General features: G+C 42.9%; 1 protein-coding gene across 2 annotated transcripts; it reads right to left on the bottom strand.

Moving 5' to 3' along the window:
• Nucleotides 1-374: 374 nt before the first annotated feature.
• Nucleotides 375-20,819, bottom strand: LOC144819232 (putative N-acetyltransferase camello). 2 transcript variants are annotated; one of them, XM_078677200.1, is made up of 2 exons: nucleotides 20,763-20,819; nucleotides 375-2,488 (listed from the first exon to the last, which is right to left on the bottom strand). In XM_078677200.1, exon 2 carries the CDS (start codon nucleotides 2,482-2,484, stop codon nucleotides 1,789-1,791), a length of 696 nt encoding a protein of 231 aa, XP_078533326.1. In that variant the 5' UTR covers nucleotides 2,485-2,488; nucleotides 20,763-20,819; the 3' UTR covers nucleotides 375-1,788. The 2 variants fall into 2 exon arrangements, with proteins under 2 accessions (XP_078533326.1, XP_078533327.1); XM_078677201.1 differs by having other exon boundaries at nucleotides 375-2,484; nucleotides 20,763-20,812.
• Between the last annotated feature and the right edge of the window lie 936 nt (nucleotides 20,820-21,755).

The following is a 21,755-nucleotide window of genomic DNA, read 5'->3' as shown; positions in this document are numbered from 1 at the left end:
TAATTGGGAAATCATAGTGTGCAGTCACCAATTCCTCTCCTTATGTCACTGTTCCCATTGAATATATTGCTGCCCGAAGCTGCATAGGTCAGATAAGGGCTTTATTTCAAGTTGAGCCCTTAGGCTACAGCAACAGCAGGGCGGTCTAGTCCCGGCTCAATCCACCATCCGACTATCACTATCTCCCAGCTCCACTCCACACCACACAGCAACAGTCTGTTCACTCTCAACAATTCACTCTCTACATTCCAGACACAAGCTCATACATACAGAGAATGAGAACAACATTTCCAAGTTGGAAAAAACATTTAGGCAGAAAGGTTGTTACCTTTAAAAACTCTATTTTGCAGTGTAGATAACACAAATTCAATGTGTTGATTTAGTGTTTTTGTCTTTATTTACATACAACCTGCAACAATAGAATTGTATCCCTTCCTAGCAGTGGTTATTATAAATTAATTTTTTTAACTGCTACTTCCTCGAACATGGCTCCTTAAAGCATACAAAAGTGTAGCACATATACGTACAGCCTACTTTTTATACTACCAAATAAGCAGTAGCATACACCTTTTAATGGACTCTTCAAACTCACATACAAGTTGGTAAATTTGGTATTTGCCATGGTTTCTCAATTGTATTTATTAAAAACCTGGCGTAGCCTGCGGTGAAACATCATTATGCTTAAGGCCATAATACACTTTTGTTGTACATTTTACCACAAGTAGACTTATTGCAAATTTCAATCAAAAGGCACTTTTGGACAGCATATTAAATCTGTCTAATTGTTAAAAATGACTTACAAAAACATTTAGTATGACAATTGATATAAGGTCTTTCAGATTTACGGAGGTCTAAATGCAGATTGCAATTTTGTTGTAAGTCTATACTGACCAAAGGTCAAAAACAGGTATCCAGAATCCCCAAAAAATATACAAGGAGACACACTGTGTAAAGATTGACTGTGTACACCCACAAAACTTGCTTACATGGCGTGAAATTGAGAAGAATCCTCTTCCAATCTGTAACCATACTTTGCTGCCATTGTCAGATGTTCGGTTAGTTTGTGTTGGATGTTGTTCAGTGTCTAGCAGAGTGTCAAGACAGAGTAGTCATGAAGAATGCATGGAGCTTGGATAGGAGGTCATTCGAAGAGCAGTGTCTGGGCCGAGAACTTCAGCAGAGCATGCTCCTTGATCTTGAGTCATGTGCAGATGGCAAAGGCCATGATCCACTTTTACACAACATTTACAAATGGCAAAAAATGTCTCTTTTCCATTGCTTTCTCTTCTTTCTGAACAGTTTCCATAGTGCGGCATACCTTTGCACAGGTGAACTCTTAACCAAGCTTTAAGGAACTCTATTCCTCTTAGGTGACCACCTCACTCCCTATCATTATGGACACTATCTGCAATCTTGACCTTTACACCTCTGAATCATTAATTTCAGGCGTCTTGGTCTAATTAGTTCTACACAGCTAGAACACCCAGAATGCCTTAGGCTAACACATAAAAATCCACAGCTGGGTACGGTCTCCATAATGACCTGTAGAAGGTCATCCTAGTGTGAGGGTCATCGCCAACTACTTGTAGCAGCATATCCTCACCCTAAACCATTGCTAATGAGCTCAGGGGGTCCAATATCTTTCAACATACACCCTTGTTGCCTCACCTGTTTATCAAGCCCCACTACAGAACCAAATCAGGGACATGTTCCTACCTCAAAAATCTAAGCAGCAATAAAAATTAAGCGCATATGAGCCATTGACATTAACTCATAATGCCTGATATTTTAATTATGCGTATGAATATTATACCTATAGGTAAGAACATAAAAGTGAAGGAGCCTATAGATAAAAAATGGTGGAATAAAAGAGTTTATGAGTGTGAACCCCATGCTTTCATAAAGCTTCTGTCCCGCATATTGAACCATTGTGGTTTCCAGAACCACTGACTCATAACCTTCCTGTCGGCCAAAGTTAATAACTGTTCTGCACAAAGCTTTGCCCATTCCTTGTCCCCGGTGTTCCTTGCTTACCGACAACCGCAGTAGCTCCACTTTGTTCTCTCCATCACTAGCGATGTATGGCCGGGCTGCCACCATGCCAACAACTTTCCCGTTGGACTCTGCCACCCAAAAACACGCTCTTCTGTTCTGAATGTAAGACTTTTGTATGTCAAGCATGTCTTCTTTCAGGTTACGTTGGATGTAGGAACTGTAGACATAGTTTGCGCCCCACCACACAAATGACAGCGTTCCACAACAGGCACCTGCTGCACACAATGTGGTTTGCAGAGCAGAAATGTATGAACGTTGGAAGGCCATCAAGATCGCAATGTGGACCCACAACAGCAAAAGCTTGGTTCGTGGAAGGGTCAAGACATACTTTCTGAAAGGGGAGATATTCTCTGCAAGTCCGTTTGCAAACAATTTCCGCACTGTCATGTGATCGGTGTCCTTGTATACCCGTATATGGTAGTCCGCCATCTTGCTTAATGAAAGAGAAAAAGATACAACAAAATTAATGACAGTTAAAGGCTAGCAGTTAAGAAGACCAAGCAATAGCAATGACATCAAAAGAATTTAAAAGATGAAAGTATTTGTAAAAAGAGGGGTCTTTTTACACCATTAAACAATCTGTTGAAAACATAAACTAAAGTTACACCCACTTTCCAATCCTTCCATATTGTCTTTAAGTGTGACCTCCCCATCCTAAACCATGAAAGTAAATGTGAGAGGCGATATTTTCTGCTCTGTTTACAATGCATATGACTGCAAAAAGCTTGGGATATACTTTCCAAATATATACATTTTTAAATGGTACAGGGATTCTCAGTCTCTACTCAACCTGCTGTACGGATGATAGAGGCTGATGAGGGGTAGGTTCACCTAATGACATAAAGAAGGAGCGAAGAGTGGGCTTTGTCGTTTGTTTCATGCAAGAGATGTAATTTGGCTACAAAACCTTTATAGATGGATGTTCAGGCTGAGGTCTTACAGTGTACCTTTAGCATTGGTAAAATGTTGTTTAGATGCTGCTTAATTAATTCTCTGTTGCAAGATTGAAATAAATGCCTGTTAAAATATAAACATGGTGCCACGTCCTATTTTCCTGTCTCACTAGCTGACTATAAAAAACAGAACAAAAGCACCATGGTGATTTACATTGCAAGCACTTGAGTAACGCATTAAAAAAATACGTTGCTGTAAAAATACTTAAAGCTTTAACAAACTTAATGAGAAGGGGGGACGATATAAGTTACTGTGATCCGACACCTCATAAGAGTATGCTATTATTGCTTCATGTATTGCACAATTGGTTCTAAATACTTATACACAAACAAACAAACGTAACCAAAATGTAATGCCAGCTTGTTAAAGTTAACATGCACCCAAATTATGAAATCAGCATTAAAGGTGAATGGGTTATCATAGCTACCAAGTGGTCCAATGTCATACTGACACATGGAGACAATTCTGGCTTTTCATGCAACAGTACTCTGCATGCTGTGCATTGTAGTTTTATTGTTTTGATTAGTATGGGATTAAAACCCCTAGTAAGCAAAGACAGACCTGGAGATACCCTGACCCTTGAGGAGAAACCTTTGAGAATGAGCAACCATAAGAACACTGTAGCACCTACTGAGCATCTTCACTGTAAATTATTGTAAGCCATAGCTGAGCGTTCAAGGCCACTGCTTTAAAAATGCACAGAGGGAGTTTTCTCCTATTTGATGTATCGTTCTTCTTTCTGTCCTTCTAATGTCCTTTTCCAGCCTGTTATCTGTCTTTAATTCAATCTTTTCTTCGCATTCTTTCCTTCATTCTAATTTTTTCAGCCTCTCACCTATTTTTAGATCTGGCATTAGCAAGGACCTTTTATTTTAAAAAAATATGTATGTATAATATACTTATTTAAAGGGGCTTTCAGCCGTCTGTCTTCCTCCATTGGTCTGTGGGTGTGTCATTACAGCATACAGCATGGGAGAGTGTGACATCCCACTTCAGCCACTGAATAACTTCACTTTGAGTGAGTGCACTCTGCTCTTTCACAAGGTGCCCATTTGCACACAAGCTAGTTCCCTTCAGTGCCTCTGGTTTTTTTTTAAATTTCTTACTTTGTTGTTGCCTTAGTCTTTAAAGTCTGTTGAGATAGCAGGATACTTTACACCAGTTCTCCATGTTAATCCTACAGCACATGTTAAGCTTTATCAGCACCTGTCTGCTGCTTAGGGTGCAAATCCTGTTGGAGTAGCCTTTTTATTATTTATCAGATTGTTGCTATCAAAGCATTGGAATGGGAGCTAAGGAGACGAACTGGAGAGCGTAATCCTGTTGTGTACTTTCTGAAAATACACAGGATCTGCATGTTTAGACAACATAAACTGAGGGATTGGTGTCCAGCCTGATTCCAGACACCCCCAAAGGATACGTTAATCTTTAGACCAGCTAGCTCACAATGCCACTATAAGCCCCATAACCTCACCAAAGAGCAAATAGTGTCTGGCAACTATTGAACATGACAACCCTTGATCCTTCAGAGATTGTGGGAACAGTAGAGTGATTTTGCGCTCAGTCACTCGCGCTCACTTAGTCTCAAAGAGATACACAGAATAAACGGTGGGGATGTTTTGAATAAGTATTTATTGAACCAGTGTCATTCTAGTATAAAACATGTTTGCTGCACCAACCATTAGACAGTAACAGATGTACAAGATTACAAGCACCAACAGAGTAAATAAAAGGTAGAATTCTACCATGGTGCTAAAACTGTGAATATATGCAGGCATATAGATACCTGATAGTAATCGAGCAGTCTCCTACTATGCGAACCCTATCTAGGGTGTACCTAGCTTGTAGGTGGGTGTAAAGCCAAGAATCCGCTAGGAAAGAGCCAACCACATTACCTGATGGGAGAGAACAAAGTACCTCATATGGTCTCGAGTTGAACACCTCGCAAGGGATGTCAGACCATTGCGTGCTGGAGTTTCTGCTTACAGGAACCTGAGCGTCTAGTGTCCACGTAAAAACTTCTCCTCTGGTTACCCAGTGAAGATGTGGTTCTTTTATACCCAAAAGGTACCCTCAGGGGTGCTACCTAGAAATGTAATGTTTACAATTATGTACACTGGGCCTGTCGTCCAAGAATGACAATAGCAATGACTTTTGTATAGAGTTATTATACAGAATATGTTAATCCTGCTGTGTACGCCCTAGGCAGGGGATTAAGATATGATACTAAGAATCGTTATGCATAATAAATGAGGCAAGTTATCAAAGAAAATCACACAACATTTATACGGCACATAACTGGGTAAAAGGTCAGCTGTAGAACCGTTATGCAGAGCAAGGTAGGACAAATGTAGTTGAAAGGTTATTCTCTACTTAGGCCTAGTTTGGGGCATATACCATTCCCTACTCTCAAATCTGAATCCCAAAAATTGATGGTACATAACATTATTACAACAATATTTAGGGATAAAATATTGAAAGGTAAACGCGCAGAGGGATGTAAGAATTTACTATTCCTAACGCCACATCTACATACCTTGAAGATATATGTATATCTCCAAAGTATGTATATATGTGGAGTTAGTATAGAAAATGTATAGAATTTTACTTTGCGATACTTTGTCCTTCGATACTATGGTAAAAATATTCTGTACCATCAATATTTGTGATTAAGTATTCCCAGCCTACACCTGACATGTTTATCCTATGACTCTTTGCTCCTAGCCGTACCTTAAGAATCAGAAATGCATGTGAAATCCCCTACTGGAGCCTCGTAGATGGAGCTAGCTCAGTAACCAGTCACCCACATAAAAATAGCAGTGATGACTGTAATAATTGCAGACCCGTGTAGGAAATCTAAATGGGATTAAAGGGAAACATATTTTACCATGAAGTGTAAACCACGCAATACAATGATCCATCCTTACCACTGCATTCCGTTACCATACAAGTCTTTGCAACTACTTGCCCTAGGGGAAGCAGTATTGGGCTTCGAAGTCCAACGCTTTCCCTACTGTTGCACAGATTGGAGCTGGAATAGTAAGTTATACCGCTCCATAGTCCAACGCTTTCCCCTAAAGCAAAGTGGTTGTTCATTTTAAAGACTTCGGTGGTAAATGAATGCAGTGGTAAAGACGTATCATTGTTAAGACAGTGTTGTAAAGCCATGAGTTGTAATGGCTTGGGTGGGTCTGGGATTAAATAGTGCAGATGGAAATTTGCACTGCTGTGTGTTAACCTTAAAACCAATGCCTGTGTCCTAACTGGAAACTGGTATTTATGTGCCCTAACAGAGGAATAGCAATGATGTATGGGAACTGGGAGCTGGCATGTGTGCTTACTAATAACTGCTAATTATTAGCGTGTCTAGGTAAATAAAAGTATGCATGACACCTGGCAACAGGCCCTGATGTATGGTAGCTGGGGATGAGTATGATCAGGCACACCTGGACAGTAGTATGGGCACCCACGTAAAGGTCAGTTACAAAAGGAAGGGAGATTAAACTAACTAAACTGGAGGGGCAGCATGCCGTGGTGTGCGCGTGCTGTTCCCCAGGCTTGTAGTCCAGCTGGAAGGCTCTTACAATGTATCTCATGAGAACTCAGATTGATTCCTGCTACGGCTCTCAGACTGACGTAACATCGAGGTAGTGCACAATGGATACTACTGAGAAGTGACAGCCCAGTAAGGTTGTGTGATACAACAATCTTGCGTTGTGGGGTTGTCACGTCCTGCTGGCAGAGTTTGTTGTGAGGAGGGCAGCTGGCTACTGATTTGCAGCAATCATGGTGCTTGCAGCACTGCCTGCACACAAGGGCTGCCGCCTCCTGGCAATAATGGAGCTCGCAGCACTGCCTGCACGCCCCGGCTGCTGCCTTGTGGCAATCATGGCGCTCGCAATACTGCCTGCACACCCCGATTGCTGCCTCGTGGCAATCATGGCACTCGCAGCACTACCTGCACAACCCAGCTGCTGCCTCATGGCAATCATGGCGCTCGTAGCACTACCTGCACACCCCGGCTGCTGGATCGTGGCAATCATGGTGCTCGCAGCACCACCTGCTTACGGGCTGACGCCTTGTGGCAATCTTGTCGCTCGCAGCACTTCACAATCCCTATTTCTGGTGAGGCACTCTCAATTCAATATCCCATAAATACAACAACAATACTTCGAATATAAGGCCATCAACCCAATTCAATACAATACACAATTCAGCAACAGAATTAACCAATTCAGATTGGCCAAAACAAAGCTGAGGTCTACACGTTTCAAATCTCCCACATTATGGGGCTTCTACTCAGGAACAATAATTTCTGAAAGACAAAAACAAATTACTAGATACATTCTATAATACACCTCTGTCGTCAACACCACAGCATTTTGCATCTTACCTTGTTGTATGTTCTAAGAGTAATCGTGTCAATGTCTCACAAGTTCTCTAGATATAAAAAACTGTATTGGTCTCTGCTCCTAACATTTGAATTCCATTCGATACCAGGAAAGTTAGGATATATCTTACTTGGTTATGATCAGTACGTTGCACTACTTAGCGGTAAACTTCACAAATGTATATTGACAAATTCCTGAGGAACGATGTGTAACTGTGTCAGACATCCATTTGAGATTCATAATGTGACAATTAAAATCACTTTGTTCTGATAGAAGATGTACCTGTTTATGTGCAATAACAAAAGCCCATATTATATCATTTTCGAGACTCAGGTCAATGAAATCAATCCAGGCCTGTAGAGAACAGGTGAAATGGAATTTATTGGCTAAACTGTGGTATTAAATGTGACATGCCAAACTGATCTTTCAACGTTCCACTACATGCATTTTGTACACCGAATTGCCGTTAGCCGACGTTACGCGCCTTTCCCAATATGCAAGCCGAGTTAACATCAGAGGGAAGAAAAACACTTTTTAGTCCCTCGTTGGCCTCATTTCCCTGCTTATCGCGTCTTAAGCTGACTATGTGTACGTGACCTCTGCCACCTGACTCATAAAAAGTGGAGCTAAGTGATCCGTTGTTCGACAAAGTTCACTTTACACGGACTAAGTTCCGTGATGTCATTTTCTTACCTGGTTCGTTCCCGGAGGCTCCAAATTCAGACACGACGTGTAAACAATCCCCGATCGCAACGCTATAGATAGTCGTGTGTTTACGCTGTTATGAGACGCAGTGTTTATAGCGTCATCACCGTGGAGATTGCTGGGAATTGTAGTTGGAAAAAACTTTAACTAAAAAACGAATTCACTTTACTAAATATATTCTATAAATCGATGCAGGCGCAGTGCAATATCTTTTCATCCCTTCAAAATTACTCAGTTGCCCATTATTAATATTAGCAACCTTAATGTTGCCGTTTTTTTGTGAATTGCGCTATCCTTGCACATTATATCTAGTTCTCCATGATAGATAAATCTAACATTGCAAAAGGCACCATCTTGTGCAGTGTTCATTCTATAAGGGGCTCAGGCCATGACTATTGAGATTGTTCGCAAAAGCTATGAAAGTAAATGCCGGCAGACAATATCTTTACGCTGAGTACTGGTGTAATCTCACATTTGTCTGATGAAGTCTTTTCTGTAGGCTTAGTAGTTAGAGCATTATCATACTTAGTATATATCTTGTTCCGCAGAAGCCGCTGTCTCACAGTCTCTTTAGTAGTCTTGATGGTATCACCACCAGTTCTGGTCCCAGGTCGCAGATGTTTATTATTCGAAGGCGTTTCTTTTTGTTGCCCCAATGAAGGCTCTATGCATTTTTAGTGGTGCATATTCTGTGTGTTTGCTATTATACGTGTGCCTCAATGTACCTCACTATGCTATGCATATACAAAGTCCATATTCTGCCTCAATCAACACATGACTGAATTGTTTACCCTCTCTTGTTATAATCTCTTTAGTACTATGAGTCTAGTTTTTCTCAGGTAGCCTAGTGTGTCAGATAGTGTGTAGTAAGATTTTTGTTCATCATCAACCAAAAATTCAGATATCAATCGATGTATCCTTATTTCATGACTTCTCTCTGTCAAGCTTAATGGAAAGGCTGAATGTATCTGTCTACAGATGGTAAATTTCCGATAGTTCATTCAGACCATCAACTGCTGTGTTAAACTTTATTATTAATGTGGCTTCTCAACAAAGATCAATCCTTTTTCCAACACACTGGTCTCCATATCTGTCAAAACTTTGTCCGATAAATAGTCCGATAAATTGTATATTGGTGACTGATTTAGTTTTTGTAATTGTGTCACCAATATACAATTGACCTTTGTTCCTTCAAAACCTACACATTTTGTTCAGATGAAGGCTGAATTCATTGAGTTCTGTAGGAAAATCCGTCTCACAACTTTGTTTGCTGATCAAATACTACAAACTAATTCAGAGACAACAGGGCTTAAGAAGTCCATCTTCTGTCCTCCATCCAGTAAGATTGCCAAAGAGGTTATTACATTTTAAAGAACTGTGCTGTCAGCTATAGCAGATCAAGAGAAAAGAAGACGTGGTTTTAAGAAACCCTATTTGACAAAAGCTCAAAAAGAGGCCTTGTTAAACTTGAGAAATTATGACACCATAACAATTAACCAGGCCGATAAGGGCGGGTCAATTGTAGTTTGGGGGGTTCCTCAATACACAGCTGAAATGAACAAACAATTATCAAATGCGGAATGCTATAAAAAGATCCCCAAAGATCCAACAAGGGAATTACAAAGACGACTATTTGAGATTTTAAAGTCTGGATAGGACCAAGGCTTTCTAGGGAAAAAGGAGTATGAATATCTCCAAAATAAACATCCAAGAACACCGATTTTTTTATGTACTACTGAAAGTACATAAAGATGAAAAATAACCACCAAGAAGACCCATAGTTTCAGGCTGCGAGTCCTTGTTTGAACTGGTCTCGAAATTCGTGGACTTTTTCCTAAAACCGTTTATGTCGGAAGTAAGATCATTCCTGCAGGACACAACAGACTTTATAAACAAATTGGACCAGATGACCTCTGACGAAAATAAACATTTTCTAGTCAGTATGGACGTCGTCTTGTTATATACCCAGATCCCACAAGACTAAGGGCTGTAGTTTTACAAACATTCTTAGACAGCAGACAGAGACCAGTAAAAATGTCCATAGAATTTATTTTGGAACTGGCAAGTATGGCTCTGAAAAAGAACTACTTTAATTTTAAAGAGGAGTTCTATTTCCAGATAAAGGGAGTAGCAATGGGGTGTCCTTTTGGTCCAGAATTAGCCATTCTTTTCATGAGTTAATACGAGGATAAATTTGTCTACAATAGCAACGCCTATAAACAGTGGATAGGCGGCTGGGTCCGCTATATTGACAATGTTTTTATGACTTGGACGGGGGATGAAGAACAACTTCATGCCTTCCACGAGTGGCTAAACAATAGAACTGCCGACATCAAATTTAGCCTTAACCAATCTAGGCCTAAGATGCCATTCCTAGATGTGGAAGTTTACCCTTCGGAAGGTGGGTTGGCAACCACACTTTATAAAAAAAATTCTGACAGGATCAAAGCATTACACTTCACGAGTAACCATCCACAAAGCTTGAAAGAGAATTTGCCCGTAGGGCACTTTCTCAGAATAAGAAGAAATTGTTCTTTCAAGGACGCATAGATCTGTCATGCCAACAACTTAAAGGTAAACTTGTAACACGTGGATATCCTAAAAAGCTGCTAAAACGGGTAATGAAACGTGCATGATGGACACCTCGAGACATCTTACTAACAAAAAAAGAAAAAAGACCCGTAGACCAGATAGTATAGTGTCAACATATTGCACAACGTCCAATTGGTTGAAAAAATTAATCAATCAGAATTGGCACCTGATTAAGAATTTGGACTCAAAGCTAATAGAGGCACCTTTGTTTGCGTTCAAGAAAGACAAGAGTATCGCTAATCAGATTGTAAGAGCGGCGCTACCCAAACAGAAAACTGCCACTTTGCGAGATTACGTTGGCCTACCGTCAATCAAAGGACATCATAAATGTGGGACATGCATCTGCTGGGATTTGACAATAGAAGGAGGTGTGTTCTCACATAATGGAATACACTGGAAACACGAACACTTCACGAATTGCAAATCTAAATTTGTGGTTTACGGGATTTTGTGCCCTGGCCAAAAGTAATATATTGGCAAAACTAATCAGGAAATCAGACATTGGATATCACAACATGAATCTCGGATTAAAAAGAACATGCAAACAGCCCCTCTAGTGAACCATTGGCATAGCCATGACCACACTGATAAAGATTTAAGATGGACCATCATTTCAAAAGTCGAACAAGAGGCAAGAGGAAGAGATTTGGAGGCCACACTGATCAAGAGAGAAGCCACATTAATAATAAAGTTGATGGTCTGAATGAACTATCGGAAATTTACCATCTGTAGTCAGATACATTCAGCCTTTCCATTAAGGTTGACAGAGAGAAGTCATGAAATAAGGATACAATCGATTGATATCTGAATTTTTGGTTGATGATGAACAAAAATCATACTACACACTATCTGACACACTAGGCTACCAGATAAAAACAAGACTCATAGTACTAAAGAGAATATAACAAGAGAGGGTAAACAATCCAGTCATGTGTTGATTGAGACAGAATATGGACTTTTTATATGCATAGCATAGTGAGGTACATTGAGGCACACATATAATAGCAAACACACAGAATATGCACCACTAAAAATGGATAGAGCCATCATTGGGACAACAAAAAGAAACGCCTTCGAATAATAAACATCTGCGACCTGGGCCCAGAACTGGTCGTTATACCATCAAGACTACTAAAGAGACTGTGAGACAGCGACTTCTGCGGAACAAGATATATACTAAGTATGATAAGGCTCTAACTACTAAGTCTACAGAAAAGACTTCATCCGACAAATGTGAGATTACGCCAGTATTCAGCGTAAAGATATTGTCTGCCAGCATTTACTTTCATAGCGTTTGCGAACAATCTCAATAGTCATGGCCTGTTCCCCTTCTAGAATAAACCCGGCACAAGATGGTGCCTTTTGCAATGTTAAATATATCTATCATGGAGAACTAGTTATAATGTGTAAGGATTGCGCGATTCATAAAAAAAGGCAACATTAAGGTTGCTAATATTAATAATGAGCAACTGAGCAATTTTGAAGGGATGAAAAGATATTGCACTGCGCCTGCATCGATTTATAGAATATATTTAGGAGAGTGAATTAGTTTTTTAGTTAAAGTTTTTTCCAACTACAATTCCCAGCAATCTCCACGGTGATGACGCTATAAACACTGCGTCTCGTAACAGCGTAAGCACGCGACTATCCAGCATGTGATCGGGGATTGTTTACCCGTCTTGTCTGAATTTGGAGCCCCTGGGAATGAACTAGGTATGAAAATGACATCACGGAACTTAGTCCGTGTAAAGTGAACTTTGTCGAACGACGGATTACTTAGCTCCACTTTTTATGAGTCTGGTGGCAGAGGTCACATACACATAGTCAGCTTAAGACACGATAAGCAGGGCATTCAGGCCAGCGAGGGACTAAAAAGTGTTTTTCTTCCCTCTGATGTTAACTCCGCTTGCATATTGGGAAAGGAGCGTAATGATGGCTAACGGCAATTCAGTGTACAAAACGAATGTAGTGGAGAATTGAAAGATCAGTTTGGCATGTCACATTCAATACCACAGTTTAGCCAATAAATTCCATTTCTCCTGTTCTCTACAGGCCTGGATTGATTTCATTGACCTGAGTCTCAAAAATGATATAATATGGGCTGATGTTATTGCACATAAACAGGTACATCTTCTTTCGGAAACAAGTGATTTTAATTGTCACATTGTGAATCTCAAATGCATGTCTGACACAGTCTCACATTGTTTCACCGGAATTCGTCAATATACATTTGTGAGTTTACCGCTAAGTAGTGCAACGTACTCATTATAACCAAGTAAGATATATCCTAACTTTCTTGGTATAGAATGGAATTCAAATGTTAAGAGCAGAGATCAATACAGTTTTTTTATATCTACAGAACTTGTGAGACATTGACACGATTACTCTTAGAACATACAACAAGGTAAGATGCAAAATGCTGCATGAGTGGTGTTGACGACGGAGGTGTATTATAGAATGTATCTAATAAGACAGGATTATTTTGTTTTTGTCCTTCAGAAATTATTGGTCCTGAGGAGAATCCCCATAATGTGGGAGATTCGAAACGCGTAGACCACAGCTTTGTTTTGGCCAATCTGAATTGATTCATTCTGTTGCTAAATTGTGTATTGTGTTGAATTGGGTTGATGGCCTTGTGTTTAAAGTATTGTTGTTGTATTTATGGAATATTGAATTGAGAGTGCCTCACCAGAAATAGGGTTTCGTGAAGCTACCCCAGGGTGGGCATTGGCATGTATGATGTGAGAATGTATGGATGGATGTGAGGACTAGTCTAACAGATGTATGATTCTGACACACAGTGCGTATGTTGTGTATAGAGTATGTTTTTAGTGAGTGAATGTTAAGTTAAATTCCAAAGGGGCTCCGAAAAGTGAATTTACAGCGACCTTGATTATTGGAGTTTTCAATTTAGAGTAGTTCATGCAAATATTTTGGAAAATATTGAAAAAAGAGTTATGAAACAAATATAAATTTAGTTTTTTGATTAAACTCAAACAGAAAAAAGTGGTTTTGTGAGGGCAGTTGTTTGATTCATTGACCATCAAACTTATGGTCAAAGAATAGTGCAGTACTGGCATTTTGTTTTGTTTACTGTTATTTAGGCGTTGTCTTGCGCGCATAAGCAAAACCCTGTGTGGTTTCTTTGATTTTTTACATACGGCATGGGTATGTCTCACACTTACATGTACTGGCAAGACTGAAATATTAAAGATTCCTCTTGACCCTTCTTTCCAGACAGCTTTGTTGGTGGACAGTTCAGGTATACCTACTGGATATGGGCGGCTCTCCTCCATCCCGTTCGTGCTGGATAATAGATCATGTTGCAATGTTTTTGATGCAAAGATGTGCTGCTGATAAAACAATGCCACTATGACTCAACTTATTGTCGAGAAACGACTGAACAATATGCCGAAATTATACACCCTTTAGTCCATCCCAAAGACATCTGGGCCCTCTTCTGAACCTACCTATGTCACACTGAAGTGTCTAACCACCCCTCCCGCCTTCCTCTACTCCCCGGACTCTCCGGCAATGCCCCCATTAATGTGACTGCCAGTCTGCTGGGCTTAGAACGTTTAATTGACATTTTATTGTATGGTGGTCCCAATCTATGTACACGATTGTTCCCCTATTAAACTATTTTGCATGTTCAATGTGTGCTGTGCTGGCTGTTGCTATAATGTGAAAATCTAATAAATATATATTTCTGCTTCTGAGTTCATCAGAATCCAGGTGCTTTTATCGCACCGGATAGTGAAACCCTGCGGTAGCTTTTCTATCTGTGTGCAAAAAATAGCACCTATTATGAGTTGTTGGGAACAACATTTAGATTTCGGTGCTTACCAGACCAAAACATGCATGGTACATGCAGGGGTCATGTGGTGAGAGAGCCTCCAGAAGCGCCAGCACCCTATTGCTCAAACCACAAAAGTTCAAGAAGAAAAAAACGTATAAACGAGCCTTCTCCAGTATAGCACCGAGGATCTGGAACTCCCTCACCACTGAAGTCAGGGTGAACCCTTCCATTGTCCTCTTTAAAAAGGAAGTCAAAGTGCTCTTGGTGAAGACATTTCTGCCTCTGACGGGCTATTCCAGTGGATACTGAGGTCACAGTCACAGTTATGTGGCCCAGCTGCTACGGTCACAAGACTCCCTTTGGCTCTACATGACTTTGTATCTTTTGCTTTGTTGGTTTCTGTCTTGATTGCATTTATCTGTATCCCTCATGATGGTTATTTGTAAAGCGCTCTGATACTCCCGGTGGTCATGTTCGCGCTATAGATACATTTGAAAATAAATAAATAAAAAATAAATACTGTACGCCTTGCCTGTTAAATTCCGGCAAGCTTGACTTACTCAAATTTAATGGAGGGTGAGTTGCTTAACGCACCCAGGATTCACCAGATACGGTAAAGATGCAGTAAATAGCAACTGTTGGAACAGGCACTTGCTGGTTGGCTGAGGCGGTGCCCTAGCCTGGCAGAACCTACCGCTCCCATCAGGGGTGGGTGATTACACTCACTCTATAACCTGCGCTCACCCTTACCCAGCTTGGCACTGAGCAGTCAGGCTTATCACAGAAGTAATGTGTGAACTATTGGCATAGCACACTCACACAATAAATACACTGAGCACCACGATAAAGACTTCACACATAGTGTATATAAATAAAGTTTACACTCAACAAACACATTAATTAACAGAACATGAACATCATGTATTTCTGGACATAAATCAGATTTGGAAATATTACTAGCAGTACTAGGCCCAACCGTGTTAAATTGATATCAATAGTATGCACAATTGGGAAAGATCCTACTTTACCCCCCAGCACCTTTACATGGCTCCAAACGTTGTAAGAACTAGGCCTACCCTGCCAATTATTACAATTCAATTCCACACAGTTATAGGGTGCACCCCAGATCACAACGATTTCAGGAATGTGTACACACAGATAATTACAACACTTTTAAACAGCACGGTGGGCCAAGGCAGCATGGGTAAAAACCAAAGTAAACCGTAGTATTCAATTTGTCAAGAAATCAACGTGTAAAATGACACCACTGTACGATGTATTGCATACCAGGCAGCCACTCCTATACACTCACTCATCACCAATATGCAATGCAATGGATATCAGGCAGGTCCGTGTCAAAAACACTCAAACACACATGCACACCGCACTGTCACGTGATGCCACTGATATCTGGCAGGTCAGTTGATGATACACATGCAGACCCTGTGGCCCATACCCTCCTTCATCATTCAACTAACCCCAACTACCCTACACCCACGGGCTGGAGATAATCCTCTCCCTGGGAAATGGCTGATTGTGGGCTCAGTAACACTTAGTCAGGGTGCCAGGGAAGAAGGCAGGCTAGGTAGCAGGGCTAATAAGGAGGCAGTCAACAAATGGGGGTTTGGGCACCACTCGGAAAATTCACCCACAGGATGTGTCAAAAGCGGGCTGAAGGCGATACTCATTCAATCAAATGATTCCAAAGCATCCCTTCCAGCACCAGCTCAGCTCTGCGAAGCACAGGGGAGGTCATGCAGTCTCTTGACCCACTTCCAATTGCTCCCTGAAGCGTTCCCCAGCCCATTCGATAACTCTCACCCCCAAGGCCCTTCCGGCAATAATAACTGGCAACACATAGTTGTCGGGCCAGATAAGGAGAGGGCAATTGGTCTGTTGCACTGAGGCACAAAAAGGAGCCATCGATGAGTGGGGGGATGAAGCAGGGGAGCCTCTCAGAAGAAGGAAGCATTGCGTCAGGCACATGTCAATCCAAGTAGCGCCCAGGCAATCCGGGCACCCCGGAACCCAAATCTGCTCCTGCACACCTCCCTGGAAATGAGGCACAACACTTGGTGTGCATTGATACTGGTAGCTCAAGACAATTCTAGTCATACACAACAAATAGTTGTAAACTCCCTAGAAATGAGGCACGGACCGCACCAGACAATTCCAGTCAATCACACAGGCATAAGTTCAGCAGTGCCGCATGAGGTAGAATGAGGCCCTACTATGGGTATGCCCTCACTTCCGAGGGTCATAACCTGTGAATTGGACACTGCACACAATGAGCATGCATTCAATGTGCCTCGCAAGAGCAATGCGGCACCATCGACGAAGGGAGATGTTTGATGTCCCAGAGACCTCCACAAGAGAACAGAGGGTAAGCCAACAAGCCCCTGGAGAGCACACTTCAGGGTGTCACAGAGCAGCAGGTAGTCAGCCAGGCCAGACACTATTCATGAAGGGCCCTCAGCCCCTTCCAATGGCAGTAATCCTCCTTGTGCACAACATATTCCTCTGACAACGTGTACCACGCAGTTCAGGATCTCTGGTCCTACATCCCCACAAGTGTATCGCTGCCATGCTGAAGTATGGCACCAGTAGTTATACTGTAATGTGCCTTCGAAGTTGGAGGTTGTTCACGGGGTTTCCCTTTTAAGCATGGATATCTCCCCAATATTTCAGTCCTGTCTGCCATGAAGCTGTGGAATGCAGATTTTATTCTGTAGTGGGCCCTGCTGTGGCTCCCAGAGGCTAAGTGCTTAAACCTCTCCCTCCAATCTATCCAGTCAGACCCTCAAATGGCAGAGGTCTGTCATTCCATTTGCATGCCCAATGTTTATAGCTGTCACTGGGGAATTCACAGATGTGTTCCCCCAGGTTCCAGTATGCACTGGAGCCAAGTAAAAAAGCACATAAAGAGTTTTAGAGCAGAGAAAAGCCCACTTTCTAGGAGTGGCAGTTTTAGGCTACAAATGACAAATCCACCTGTACCACAAGGGAGGGTTTGTCATTGTGAATCCAATGGCCATGATGAGGCTGCTCACTGTAAGCCACTATTGCAGCTTGAAGTAATGTCACTCATTCCCCCGTGTTAACCTAAGGGAAGAGCAGACCTCACAGGTAGTGAAAACACACATGGGTATTGTTCACGACCTAAGCAAGGAGCACGCATGTGTACCTGCCCTGCCTTTCACCTACCACTTGCTTCACCCCTTAAGACTTAGCCCAGGGGTGCTCTAGGGGCAGTGAAAGGTCCCCTCAGAATTAACCAGTGGTTTAGAGAGGACAACCAGAGCATAAGTGCAATTGCGCAGACACAGGCCTGCAACGGCAGACTTGACACATGTTGAAACACACCATAGGTGCAAGTGTGCATACACAGGCCTGTAATGGCAGCCCTGACATGTTTAAAAACACCATGTAAGCACCACTTCCTAACATGTGTAGGAAGGATATGTGCACTTTCACACAGTATTTACAGTGGGAAAGTGCTCAGAGGCCTAAGGCTCCGAAAAGAGAATCAGCAAAATCCAGGAGGAAAAAGCAAAAAGTTTAGGGAAACATACCTCAAGAATATCAGGTCTAACGCCAACTAAACCAATCGTAGATCACAATTTCAATCCCAGCGCCAAAAGAGGTTTGTTTATGCCGGGGTCAGAAATCAGAGTCGCTGTCCTGCTCTTAGATGCTGAAGGTGCATTAAATGAGTTTTTGTAGCGTTTGTAATCTTAGGTTAGCGTGATATAGTAACTGATGTACATGTTGTATATGTGCTTGGCTTAGATGTTGCTTGAACCAGGAGGCTTCCTCAGCTATGCCGGGCCAACATTTCCTCACCATCAGCCAGGCGCGGTGCGTCCATTGGGGCGTAGGGGCGTAGCCCCACTAAGCCCCATGGACCCACCGCGTCGTCACTAAAAGCCAAATACAAATATTCAAAAAAATCGCGCTATCTGCCGGCCGGGAAACCGGGAGACACCTGACTTTCCCGGAGTGCGCAGTGGGGGGGGTGGGTAGGGAGGATGGGCCTGCTGCAGCTGCGCAAGTGTATTTTTGGGCACAAACATGCCCGCGCATGCGCAGATCGTTTTCCGGTGAATTCCCCCTTAGAGAGAGGACCAGGAGGCGGGCCGCAGCCCCCAAGGTTGCACAGGGCGACAGGGCGAGGAGCCATGGTGCCCCCCCAGCCAATCCTGACACTGCATACAGCGCCAGGATTGGCTGGTCAATACATAGCCCGGGTACATAACCCCCTTTCTGGGGGGGGGGCAGAGCTCTCTCTCCCTCCCTCGTACTGCGGCCTCTGTTTGTGTGGGGTTTGATTGAAGACTTGACCTCTGACCTGACCGGACCCAGGAATACGACAAGTTCCGAAGGAACCGCTCGGCCAGGGAGACCGGGCGTTCACACTCAGGTATGATCAGAGTGCTAGGATACGGCCCCGCCGAACCCCATCACCGCCACATAAATAATGAATGTGCACTATGGTGCTCCTGCCTCTTGTGTGGGCCTATTTCATGGAACAGTGGTCGGGAAAAGTAAGGACTCAAGTTTGGAGCACAAAAGTTAGCACTGTTCTGCCTCGACAATAAAGCAACCTCTTAGCAATCACAAAGCGTGCCCGTGCTCGACCCTCTTGACGTGGTCTACACAGCGGTTTCTGACATTTTGTACAGGTCTGATGCTTTTTCAGTAGCTTAGGCCTACGTATATGACAGTGGCTTGTTGGTGGGGTGTTACTCAACAAAACCTCTGGTTCTAAGAGCCGCAGCAAAGGAAATTGAACAGGGAGAGTGGGTGCATGGATGGATGCATGCATGATGGGTGGATGGATGCATGAATGATGGATGCAGGTTGGATGGGTGGGTGGATGGATGGATGCATGAATGATGTATGGATGGATGCATGGATGCATGCATGATGGGTGGATGCATGATGGATGGGTGGATGCATGAATGAATGATGTATGGATGCATGATGGATGGGTGGATGCATGAATGAATGATGTATGGATGCTGGGTGGATGCATGAATGAATGATGTATGGATGCAGGATGGGTGGGTGGATGGATGGGTGGATGCATGAATGAATGATGTATGGATGCAGGATGGGTGGGTGGATGGATGGGTGGATGCATGAATTATGGATGGATGGATGCATGCATGATGGGTGGATGCATGATGCATGGATGGGTGGATGCATGAATGAATGATGTATGGATGCAGGATGGGTGGGTGGGTGGATGCATGAATGATGTATGTTTGGATGCAAGGTGGTTCGGGCTCGCTCGCTGCGGTGCAATATGCAAATTAGTTTACGGCCCACCACTTTCAAATGTCACCAGCCGCCCCTGCCATCAGCGCAGCACTAGGGGGGCACATACTGTGAACAAGGTTTGCAGAATGAATGCATGATTGAGCACGGTGAATGTTCTCTTGCCCAAATACACTTTGTGGGTCAGAAGCGTGTGTTGCATGTCAAGCCAGATGTCTCATCAGACTAAAAATACATTCGCTCCAAAAAGTCTTTGTTAAATGTATGCTTACATGTTGGAATACTGGCGGTCCGCTCAGAAGTTCACCCAAGGTCCATTACCTGGGTCCCTCTGAGTTAATAATGTTAATAATGCTGTTATCATCTCCAAGAAGTGCCGTCGGCAGTGGACGTGCACTTTAAACTGCTGTATGAGTGAGCACGGGTGAGTTAGCTGCTCTCTGGCCAGGACATCACATGCAGTCCCTGTTTAGAGTGAATGATGAGCAGTTTGAGACAACTCTGAGCCTGTAGGCTGGGTTTTAATTCAGTGCTTTGCCTCCGTATACCCACAGAATAAATACGTGCAGCAAAAAAATGATGATACATTTTAAAGCAAGCTTACTTGTTTATTGGCATATGTCTCCTGCGTCTGACACCTTCGTCCCCGCCCCGTCTTTTTCAGTCCTGGGCCCCCGCAGAGGTCCTGTTGCATACTCAGATAACTGCTATGGACATTGTGAGATTCAACCACGGTCATGTTTCTATTCACAACACAAGCAGGGCTCTCCCCTCCTTAAGGGGACACTTGTGAGCTGTTTCCGATGAAAATCATTCCTGATAAATGCAGCGGTGTGCAGGGAAAGAAGTGAGATATGTAAACCTAAATTATTAAAGCTAAGGGTGGCTAATCTTGGCCTGGATCTCACAGCCCAGACGCCCCACCTGAGAAGGAAACTATGTAAACAAACATTTGACAAGGTACACATAGTGTAAAGACAACTTACCTCCGCCGGCGGAGAGAATCTTCGCAGGCTGTGAAAGTGAAGCTTGTAGCCGCCTGTCCTCACATGACCCTGGCTCTTCCCAGCTCCTCCTACCCCCCTCCGCTCTTCCTGTGTCGATTTCGCGGAAGTTTCTCGTGCGCTGCCCGGTGATAACAAGGCCCAAGGGTCCTACAGTCCCCCGGCTGCGTGGAGATCACGTTTACTTCTGATCTGCACATATTTCATGTCAATTTCCTCATATACTATATGCTTTGGAGCTACAGACACGTGTGCACAGAGTCTGTGGCTCTGTGCTCCAAGCCCCACGCTGAAGGCAACATATAGCTCCTCAATGAATGCTTTCTTGGCGCTTGGGCTATCTCAATTCATTTTCTTCCTGGTTACACTCTCTCTGCATGTTGCTAACTCCCCGAATGCGTGCTGTTGTTGCAGAGCTGCACCCCACCAGAGGTATAAAGTTTACAATGTTCTTAACTGTTAGCATAATTTATAAAGCGCACTGCTACTCCAAGGAGTGTCCTGGCGCTGAGAAAAAGACCCTATAACACAGACCAGAGGAACATCAGAAACTAAGAAAAGTCAAGCTAAGAATGAAAAAGCCATGGGCCTCATTTATGAGAAATGACGCATCGCTGCGTGAAAGCAGCGATGCGTCACTTCTCAGTGCGCACTCCTTGCGACAATCCTGATGCGTCATATTTAATGTATGACGCATCATGTCGCAAGGAGTTACAGATACGTCAGTATTTCTGACGTATCTGTAAGCGCAAAAGTGACGCATTGCTGGAGTGTGTCACAAAAGTGACGCAACTCCAGCAATGCGCCCTTTCAGATGGGGCATGCCCCATGTGAAAGGGCTTGCGTCAGTCTTACGCCTGCTGTGAGGCAGGCACAAGATTTTGACGCAACAGCATCCTAAAAGTGACGCAGTGAAATCTCATAGATGTCACTGCCTCACTATTACAAGGCTTTTTGCAGGGGAACGCCCCCTCT

The sequence above is a fragment of the Lissotriton helveticus genome, chromosome 2_1 (assembly GCF_964261635.1).
Source record: "Lissotriton helveticus chromosome 2_1, aLisHel1.1, whole genome shotgun sequence".
Lineage (NCBI taxonomy): Eukaryota > Metazoa > Chordata > Amphibia > Caudata > Salamandridae > Lissotriton > Lissotriton helveticus.
The sequence above is the reverse complement of the archived record's forward strand: the minus strand, read 5'-3'. Positions and strand labels throughout refer to the sequence as shown.

Bases quoted from the DNA above. Each gene is read 5' to 3' on its own strand.
- LOC144819232 (XM_078677200.1), bottom strand. From the start codon at position 2,484: ATGGCGGACTACCATATACGGGTATACAAGGACACCGATCACATGACA.